This window comes from Leucopleurus acutus (assembly GCF_964270905.1).
Source record: "Leucopleurus acutus genome assembly, chromosome: 2".
NCBI lineage: Eukaryota > Metazoa > Chordata > Mammalia > Artiodactyla > Delphinidae > Leucopleurus > Leucopleurus acutus.
Window position 1 is genome coordinate 1,528,237 of NC_139143.1, and position 10,032 is coordinate 1,538,268.

A 10,032-nucleotide genomic window follows, 5' to 3' on the forward strand; every position below is an offset into this window, starting at 1 on the left:
CTGCCACCTGGGTGTGGGTCAGATGTAGGCTTTCTTGCAGCTTGCCGTCTGCAGGGCGGAGGTGGGGCGTCCCTGCGCCGAAGCGGGACCCCTGAGCTAGGTCTGGCCAGAAACAGAGCGCAGCCTGGTCCCGGAAGCAGAGAGCTCAGATCCCAGGGCGCACCCTGCCCCCTCCCCCCACCCACGCGCCTGTCCCCCAGAAACCCAACCAAGGCCGGGCCGGAGGGGGACACACTGCCGCCCCCAAGCTAAGCGCAGCAAGTCTGCGGGCCGAGGCTGCAGCTCTGTGAGCCGGACCAACGTCACCTCCGCGTCGCAGACAAAGCCTGGCCCAGAGAGTGTGACACGGGCCGCGACCACTCAGCTCATCAGGATCCCGAGCTCCGCCCCGAGCTGCTCCTGGTGACGCCCCCTCCCGGCACCGACAAGGGCAGGTGAAGGGGCTCAGGTGGCCTAAGCGACCCCGCCCGCCAGGGTCCAGATCCTAGAGCTCCAGCTGGACCCGTCGCTTTAGGGCGTGACACACTTAACTCAAGATTAGCCGACAGAAAATCAGCTTCTGCTGTTCCTGGGCCGCCAGGGGCACCGCCCTCCCCCTCCCCCCTCTCCGCTCCGCCGAGGCCTCCGCTGGCCGATGACGTCATCCCCTCCGAGCCTGGGGTGGGGGCGTAGCGCCACCTGGCGGACAGCGCGGCTCCGGGCCTTCTGCCGCGCAGCGTTCCGAGCCCGGAGGGTGGACAGCTGGACCTGGCGAGGCCCAACTGCTGGGAGGCCTGGGGTCGGGGGGGGGGGGGCGATCGGGAGAGTCCTCGGGGCGCGGGTGCTCTGGGATCAGCTGAATTGAGGCGAGGGGTTGCAAGGCGGGGCAAACGACCTGACAGCTGATGGATCCGGATTCAAACCCAGGTTTCCTGCCGACTTGGGCCAGGAGGCTCCCCCAGGGCCCTCCGGCCGCCGCACTCTCTCCCCCACCCCGTCCAGGGGTCCATCTGAGACTCTGGCCCCAGGCCCTGCCCGCAGGAAAAGTGCCCCCCTCCCGCATCCCCTCCCCGTCCCCTCGCCGGGCCTGGGGGCTGTGTGTACAAGCTGGGGCCCAGGCCCTGGAGGCACCGGGCCTGCAGGGCTATTCGGCCCACTTCCTGTCGTAGGAGGCCCAGGCCGGGCGTCAGGACCAAGGCCACTCAGGTGGCTTCTGTAAGGAGCATAAGATCCGAACACGGGTCACCCACCAAGATCACCCAGCCTGGCTAGGCGTGTGCCAGCTGCCTGCTGGGGAGGGCGGGGGAGGGGGACAGGCTCTTGGCCTGGGGAGGGTCCCCCTCAGCCGCCTTGCCCGTGCTCTACCTGCCCTACCTGGCCACGCACCTTCCCCCCACCCCTCGGCCCCCTTCTGCAGCCCTCACCCCCTCCTTTATCCCACCCGCCCTCCAGCTTTCCCCTTGCCCCACCGGCGCTCCCCTTTCCTGCTGACCTTTGGCTCCTGGCCTGACTGTATTCCAAGTACCTGGGCCCTAGCCCTCTCCCTGTCTGCCTGCGCTGGGCTTTGCCCAGCACCACAGCATTCCCCGCTGCACCCACAGTGCAGGCCGGCGGGCTTCGTGTAAGATGCCACATTTCCCCATCTCGGCTTCCCAGACCTCCCCTCAGGGTCCCCGCCGGTCCCTCCCAGGCTAGCAGGACCGCACTTTTGCTGGATCCCTGAGGATCACGGCTCCTCCCACCCCCACCCCACCCCCCACGTTGTAGGGTGTCTGCCGGTTTTCCGGGGTGCTGGTGCAGGGGCAGCCGTGCCCCGTCCCCGGGTGAGGAGCTGGGCCACAGAGGACGTGGCACTTTTGGAGACAGGGTGCTGTCTTGTTTTTTTTTTTTTTTTTTTGCTGTCTTGTTTTAAAAACTAGAGAACGTGACGGGGCCCTCCTCTCTGCTCCCCACGTGTGGAAGCTGCACTCTTGTCACGGTCTCCCCTTCTCTGAGAATTCTCTGTAGAGTTAATTGACTGGAAGTGTTGGGGGCAGCGTCCCGGGAGGCAGCTCTGACTGGGATAAACTTGACTCCCCTCCCAGACTACAGAGCAATTTTTAATTGGCCCCAGGCTGTTGACATAAGGATAATTAGTTCTGACCAGCACGGCCTTGCTTCATTTGCACGTCATTTCTTAGGGAAACTCGGAAATCTTATCCTGCAAACCTCCTCCACCTCCCAGCTTCAGGAGAGAGGAGGACTGTCCGAACCTTGGAGTGACCTGGTGACCGCCTCTCCCAGCGTGTGACGGCAGAACCTGCGACCGGAAGCCAGGACACTCGCGGCCCCTCCCGCCTCTCTGCCCCATCCTCAAGGAAAAGGTGGACTTGCAGTTGTGGTCCCAGCTCTGGCCCCAGCAGCCCTAGCTTCCCCTCCATCTGGGTCAGGTCCAGGGACAGAGGTCTGACCCTGGCCCCAAAGCGGCTGGCCCAGGAGCTCCCCGCCTGGGCTGTGTGACGAGAGCCTCCAGTGGGCCCCGGGCATGGTTAGCACAATGGCCATCCAGACGAGGCTGCCGGGGCCCAGAGGCCTGAGGAAACTGAAGGGCAAGCAGGTTGCAGTGGGGCTGGAGGACCGCGGATGGAGGGGAGGGGGCTGAGCCGAGGGGCTTGGTAAGGGGGAGATGGCGGATTGGGTGGCTTCCCAAGCTGAGTTGGCACTTTTCCCACTTGAATTAAAAACTGGCCTACGTCTTCGGGAGGTGAGGTAAGGGGGGCGGGGGAGGGGACCTGCCTGGCCCAGTAGAGACACAGAATTGGGCCTGGGGGCCTCGTGCCTTGGGCTCCCCTGGTGCTCCAAGGCAGCTGACGGCACCTGCCCAGGCTGCCTCCTCTGATGGAGAAGGGCAGACCTGACCAAGCTTCCTGTACACGGTTCACCCTCAGGACAGCCCCGAGGCAGCATCTGCATTCTACAGATGAGGAAGCTGAGACCTGGCAACCTCGGGAGACACAGACACACCCAGGTTCGATGGGGGCGGGGCCCGAGTGTGCCAAGTGTACTGAATGGGGGCAGGGGCCCTTGTGTGGCGGCGGTGCCTCACTCGCCGGCCCCTCGTGGGGAATCTGTAACCAACCAACGAGCACCCTCTTCCCCGCAGTGGCAAGATTCGCCTCCCCGGCTCTGGGAACCAGCCCGAGGAGCCCTCAGCCTGGGGGCTTCTGCCTGTGCTCCAGCCCTGGCACCCGCCCTCCCCTGCTTCGGGTCTGTGGGGCTGCCGGCAGAGCCAGGAAGTTGTGCATGGCCCAATGACACAACCCACATGACATGTCATTACAGCTTTAATCCAGCAGCCGGGGCACGGCCCGTGGGGGCGCCAGCAGGAGGGCTTCTGCCCACGGCCGGTGGAGCCCCCTCAGCCCACGGCGGGCAAACAGGAGCGGCCCAGCCTTCCGGCTGGCGTCCTGGGAGGAGAAGGGACTAAAAGAAAGCAGGGGCTGTGACCCAGGCTTTCCTGTCCTTCCCCCGCCCCGGATAAAAATAGTCCACGCATCCCAGGCCCTCCCCACCCACCCCTCATTCACGGCCAAGTTCCAGCTCAGCTCCTGTTGCTCTCCCTGGGGCTCTGCTCCCAGAAGGTCTCAGGGCGTGGCTTGGTCTGGGGCCTGGCAAGCAGAGGACCCTGCCCACCCCCGGGCCGCATGAAGGTTCAGGAGGGGGCATCCCTGAGGGACGGCAGAGACGCAGCAGCTGGTTGCTCAGGCTCCCGGGTAGGAGGGCTGGGGTGGCATATATGGGGGAGGAGCTGCAAGCCAAGGAGACAGGGTGAGGGTCACGGCGGCACGGGAGGGCGCAAGGGAGCCCCTGACCGCAGGGCCACGCAGGACCCACGGGGCCGAGGCAGCCTGGAGGTCTGGGAGAAGGACTCGGGTTGTGAGGGGGCGGGGGCGGGCAGGTGGGAGCAAAGGGCTCACTTACCTGCAGGGTTGTAGACAGGGGGCCCCGCCGGGTAGAGTGGATACTGGGGTGCAGGACCACTAGGTGGGTACATGAAGCCAGGCTGTGGGGCTGCAGGGCCAGCTTTGGGGTCCTGGGGGTACGGGTACACCGGCTGCACTGGGATGCCTGTCATTGGGATCTCCTGGCCTAGTTGGGGGCCAAGGACCAGTATTCAGAGCCCTGCCTCCATGGGAAGCCACCTCCTCCGGCCCGGGAGGCCCTGCTGCCTCTGCTCCCAGACCCTGCTCGGCCGAGTCCAGCAGGGAGCCTGCGGGTGGTCCCCGCTGGTCAGTCTGGGTTCAGCAGTTTGCTCCCTCAGGGGGTTTCAGAGACCTCCTGGGCCAGAGAGCACGGCCTGGGGAACGTCTTACCTGGGCAAGGAGATGGCCGCTGTGGGGCTGGACTCTTGCAGCCTAGCAGAGCTGCCCCCAACGGGGGTCCCCCCACACTGATTCCCCCCCCCCCCCGGGCGGGAGTCACCGTTCCCACGCCCACCAGTCACACGCCAAGTCAGGCACACGTCCTCGAGCACGCACGGAGCGCACCGATGATGTTCACGCTCCAGGCCCCACCCCAAGTGCTTCCTACGAGCCAAGAGCACGCACAAGCCCAGGGCACACACGCGCATGCCAGCAAGCGGTGCAGGCGCATTCGTGCATACCAGTCCAGCGTTCACACAGGCCCCTGAACGCTCCTGTTTCCGGGGTTACATGCTGGCAAGTGTGTGTCTGGAAGCACACGCTGCTGCACAACCTCACCCCCTTGACCTCTGGTGCCCACCGTGGGTCTCAGCCTGGCCCGGCTCAGGCTCCCCTGGCCCGTCCCACATGGACGCACCTTCAAATGGGCTCTGCAGCTGCTGGCGCCGGCGGTACAGGTAGCAGCAGGAACAGAGGAAGCAGCAGATGGTGGTGGCGACCACGGCCACGAAGAGGATCACGGCGGAGGCGATGCCCGCTATGGTCTTGGGACTTAGACAAAGAACAGGTCCCCTCACCTTCCAACCTCAAGGGCGGGATCCTCACCACGCCGACAGTAACACTGGGCTCGGACCCCTGGCCAGCAGGGAGCCACCACAAACCGAGATGTGGGTCTCCTGGTGGGGCTGTGCCCGACTGGTGTGGGTAGATCTTAGGGGACCACACTTCCCGGAAGGCCAGGCAGCCTGCTGGTCAGAGAGTGGCCGGCGGAGATGTGGAGTGTGTGCCCCCGTCCATGACCTAACTGGTTAGACTCCAGCACGGGAGCCCTGAAAGCCCCCTGGGAAGTGATCCAGAGCTGTTTTCTCAGATCCCTCTTTAATCACAGTCCCCCTATACCTGTTCTATATGTCAGCGTCCCCTCCAATAAGAAGTTTGAAAACCACTCATTGTGTCCCCCCCTTTTCATGGAGAGGAAACAGTGACCCACCCGGGCACGTCCTCCCCAAGATCATGCAGCTGGTGAGCAGAAGACCTGGGAATCAGACCCCGTCTCCCACCTCCCGGCCCGGGTGCGCAGGCCCGGAGCAAGGGGAGGGCTCGGCCCAGCCAGCGGTAACCACATGACGGTAACTAGCCGGCCCCTCCTGGAACTCCCCAGCCCCGGCGCTACAGCCCCGCTTCGTGCCCAAGCCGGAGCCCTGGGTGTGGGCGAAGAATGTGGAGGCGGACAAGGAGGGAAGGGGCCGGAGCCCACCTGAAGGCCAGGCAGTGCTTCTGCTGCCTCTCGGTGATAAGCAAGGTCAGGTCCCGGCAGCAGTACCGATGGTAGCAGGTCCCGCAGCAGAAGGTGAAGAACTCGCAGTTGAAGCCCGGATGCCAGGAGCCATTCCGGTCCAGGTACCACAGGCAGTCCTCGCCGGCCAGCGCTGCGGGCACGGACGGGGGTACCCAGTGGCCGCCCAGCCCCACTCCCACTCCCCGGAGCTCCACCCTGGTCCCTGCGCCCAGAGGCCTCTGCCCGGAGCGGCCCCTGGGGTCGGCCCCACGCCCGGCACCCGCCGCCCTCCCCTCCCGCGGACCCCGCAACGCCGGGGCGCGGACTCCCCCAGGGTCTCCGGGGCGCGGGCTCTCCCAGGGTCTCCGGGACCGCGCGCAGAGACCTCTCCCGCGCCCCCGGCCCCCGGCCCTTACCCAGGGGAGCCCCCAGCACCAGGAGCGCGATCGCGGCGAGCGGCGCGGCCCCGCGGAGCCCGGCGGGCGGCATGGCGGGGCGCGGGGAGCGGCGCGGGGCGCGCAGGACGACGCCGGCCGCCCAGCTCCGCGGGGCCAGCGCGCCCGCCGGCTCCTCTCCGCCTACTCTGGGCGGGGCTCGGCCGGTCTGCGCTGACCCTGCCCCCGCGCCCCGCCCGTCCGGGCTCCGCCCAGGACACGCCCAGGACACGCCCCGAGCGGGCTCCTCCTTCCAAGTCCCCCCCGGGACCAGTGGCTGCTGGGCGCTGCGGCCGGCCGGGCCCGCCCCCTGCCTCGGCCCAATCGGCGTCCCGGCCCCCAGAAGCCCGGATCCTGGTGCCACCTCCGAGTGCTCAGGCGCAGCGGCCAACCCTGACCTTCCCTGTGCGGGACCTCCTCTGCCCCAGTCCAGCCCGGGACATCCTGCGGCGGCGAGAGGAGAGCGAGGAGGCGGGGGTCACCCCGCCCCCACCAGAACACAGGCGCCCATTGAGAGGCAGCTCAGAGCAGCTTTGTCCCCGCCGGGCCCACAGGCCTGGACCCTGCCAGCTGCGCTGGCTCCCTGAGTGGCCCCTTCCCCCTCCGAGTGGACAGCCCTGGCATGCGCCAGCCTATGGCCTCACCAGTCCGGATGGCAGGCAGCTGGGGCCACCTGGGGACCATCCAGTCCGACACCCTTGACAGTGAAAACCCCTTTCGTCACAAAGCAGCCCCGCAGAGATACTGCGGTAGCCAGAGAGCATAGGGAGGCCCTGCCCCCCACTCCCATAGGGAGTCATCAGTCTCCTTGCAAATTTGTACTGAGTATTGCTAGCTGTGCCCCTGCTCCAGGGGCTCCCTGACCAGGAACATGCAGGGGACCAAGCTGTGGAAAAAATTCAAAGCTTCTCTTAGCTCCTCTGTGTGCATCCTTCAGGGCACTCAGACAGGCCCCTCATTTGGGGCTCCCCGGAATCCCACGAGCGAAACTAAGCTCCCTGGTGGTATCAGTCCGTTTTACAGACAGAGATTTCTAGGATTCAAGGGTGTTAAAGGGTTTGTTCAAGGTAATAGAGCCAGTAAGTGGCAGAGGCATTCTAAATCCAGCTTGCTTTGCCTACTGAGTGGGAGAAGGTATTTGCAAATGATATATCTGATAAGGGTCAAAATCCAAAATATACAAAGAGCTCATACAACTCAACATTAAAAAAAATAGATTAAAAAAATGGGCAGAGGACCTGAATAGACATTTTTCCAAAGAAGACATACAGATGGCCAATAGGTACATGAAAAGATGCTCAACATCACTCATCATCAGGGAAATGCAAATCAAAACCACAGTGAGATGTCACCTCATACCTGTCAGAATGACTGTCATCAAAAATACAACAAATAACAAATTTGTTGGTGAGGGTGTGGAGAGAAGGTAACACTTGTACACTGTTGGTGGGAATGAAAATTGGTGCGGCCACTGTCGAAAACAGCATGGAGATTCCAAAAAATAAAAAATAGAACTACCATACGATTCAGCAATTCCATTCCCGGGTATTTACCTGAAGAAAGTGAAAACACTAATTTGAAAAGATTTCTGCATCCTTATGTTCATTGCAGCATTATTCACAACAGCCAAGATATGGAAGCAACCTAAGTGTCCATCGACAGATGAATGGATATAGAAGATGTGGTGTACTCCTACAATGGACTACTACTCAGCCATAAAAAAGAATGGAATTTTGCCATTTACAACAACATGGCTGGACCTGGAGGGTATTATCCTAAGTTAAATAAGTCAGAGAAAGACAAATACTGTATGATATCCCATATGTGGAATCTAAAAAAACAAAACAAATGAACAAACATAAAACAAAAACAGAGTTATAGATGCAGAGGACAAACAGGTGGTTGCCAGAGGGGAGGGGGCTTGGGGAGAGGAAAGAAATAGGTGAGGGAGATTAGGAGGCACAAACTTCAAGTTACAAAGTAGAGTCACAGGGATGAGGAATATGGTGTGAGAAATATAGTCAATAGCTCTGTAATATCTTTGTATGGTAACAGATGTAACTAGACTTATCATGGTGATCATCTTGGAACGTACAGAGATATTGAATCAGGACTTCCCTGGTGGCGCAGTGGTTAAGAATCCACCTGCCAATGTAGGGGACACGGGTTCGAGCCCTGGTCCGGGAAGATCCCACATGCCGTGGAGCAACTAAGCCCATGAACCACAACTACTGAAGCCTGCGTGCTGCAGCTACTGAAGCCCACGCGCCTAGAGCCCGTGCTCTGCAACGAGAGGCCACCTCAATGAGAAGTCCGCACACGGCAACAAAGAGTAGCCCCCGCTCGCCACAACTAGAGAAAGCCCGTGCCCAGCAACGAAGACCCAACGCAGCCAAAAATAAATTAACTTAAAAATAATAAAATAATGCTTAAAAAAAAAAAGAAATATTCAATCACTATGTTGTGAACAGGAACTAACAGTGTTGTAGGTCAATTACAGACAACCAAACAAACTCATAGAAAAAAGAGATCGGATTTGTGGCCACCAGAGGAGGGGGGAGTTGGATGAAAAGAGTCAAAGGGTACAAACTCCCAGTTGTAAGATACTAAGCACTAGGGCTGTAATGTACAGCATGATCAATATAACGAATACGGCTGTAAGTTATACGAGAAAGCTGTCGAGAGGCTAAAGCCTGAGTTCTCATCACAAGGGTCCATCAGTCCAGCAATCCAGTTGGCTCCCATGCCCAACAGCAGACAGCCAGTCTCTCCAGTGTCCTGGGCGTGGAAGACCCAACAGAATCTAAACAGGTTAGGGAAGGGCAGCCAAAGAAGGTGCTGCCCCGTCCTGGGCCCCTGTGGGCGCTGGCACCCCACCAGGAGAGTGGAAGTGAGGAGAGGGTCGGCTCCTGCCCCAGGAAGCGGCTGGTAGTCTGATGGGGGCGGGGCGGGGGGCAGCGTACATCTGTCCTGACGCAGAAGCCGTGAAAAATGCCACAGAGGGCTTCCCTGGTGGCGCAGTGGTTGAGAATCCACCTGCCGATGCAGGGGACACGGGTTCGTGTCCCGGTCCGGGAAGATCCCACATGCCGCGGAGCGGCTGGGCCCGTGAGCCATGGCCGCTGAACCTGCACGTCCGGAGCCTGTGCTCCGCAACGGGAGAGGCCACAACAGTGAGAGGCCCGCGTAACGCAAAAAAAAAAGCCACAGAGACGGATGTATGGAGAGAGTTCCCAGGTCCTCACGCCTGACGGTGTGTCCATTCCCAGACCACAGGCTCTGTGAGTGTGGGGACCATAGGGCCCTGTGCTCCCTGTGACCCCCCTAGCCCTCACTGCGGGGGCTGCCCCGTGGTTGCTGAGTGACTCTCAGATGAAGGGCTGTCTCTTTCCTGCCCCAGCTGCGCGCCGACGTGCTCTCAGAGCCCATTTGTTGGAGCTCCTCTTCAGCATCCCTTCTTTCCGTGTCTTTATTTCTTCCTTCTTTAGGAAGCAAGATCTTAAATCTCTCCTATTAAAACGAAATAAAGCAAAGCAAAACAAAACCTCATGTTTCCCAAAACTCATCCCTTTCTAGCTATTTTCCTGCTTTTCTCCAAGCAGTTCTCCTCAAAGTTTACACCCCTGGTTCCTGCTCATCAGGACACCCAGCCCTCAGCTACGTCAGTGATTTTTGTTTTTTTTCAATTTTTACTTTTTGGCTGCGTTGGGTGTTCGTTGCTGCGTGCGGGCTTCTCACTGTGGTGGCTTCTCTTGTTGTGGAGCATGGGCTCGAGGTGCGCAGGCTCAGTAACTGTGGCGCACGGATTTAGTCGCTCCGCGGCACACGGGATCTTCCCGGACCAGGGCTCAAACCCGTGTCCCCTGCATTGGCAGGCGGATTCTTAACCACTGTGCCACCAGGGAAGTCCGACATCAGTGATTTTCTAATTGCAAAATTC

At 61.0% G+C, this 10,032-nt stretch overlaps 1 protein-coding gene across 1 annotated transcript; it reads right to left on the bottom strand.

Moving 5' to 3' along the window:
• Positions 1-3,557: 3,557 nt before the first annotated feature.
• Positions 3,558-6,209, bottom strand: SHISA4 (shisa family member 4). Its single transcript, XM_082834803.1, has 5 exons — positions 6,075-6,209; positions 5,638-5,809; positions 4,798-4,931; positions 3,940-4,107; positions 3,558-3,766 (listed from the first exon to the last, which is right to left on the bottom strand). The coding sequence occupies exons 1-5, from the start codon at positions 6,145-6,147 to the stop codon at positions 3,720-3,722; spliced, it is 594 nt and encodes a 197-aa protein (XP_082690929.1). The 5' UTR covers positions 6,148-6,209; the 3' UTR covers positions 3,558-3,719.
• Between the last annotated feature and the right edge of the window lie 3,823 nt (positions 6,210-10,032).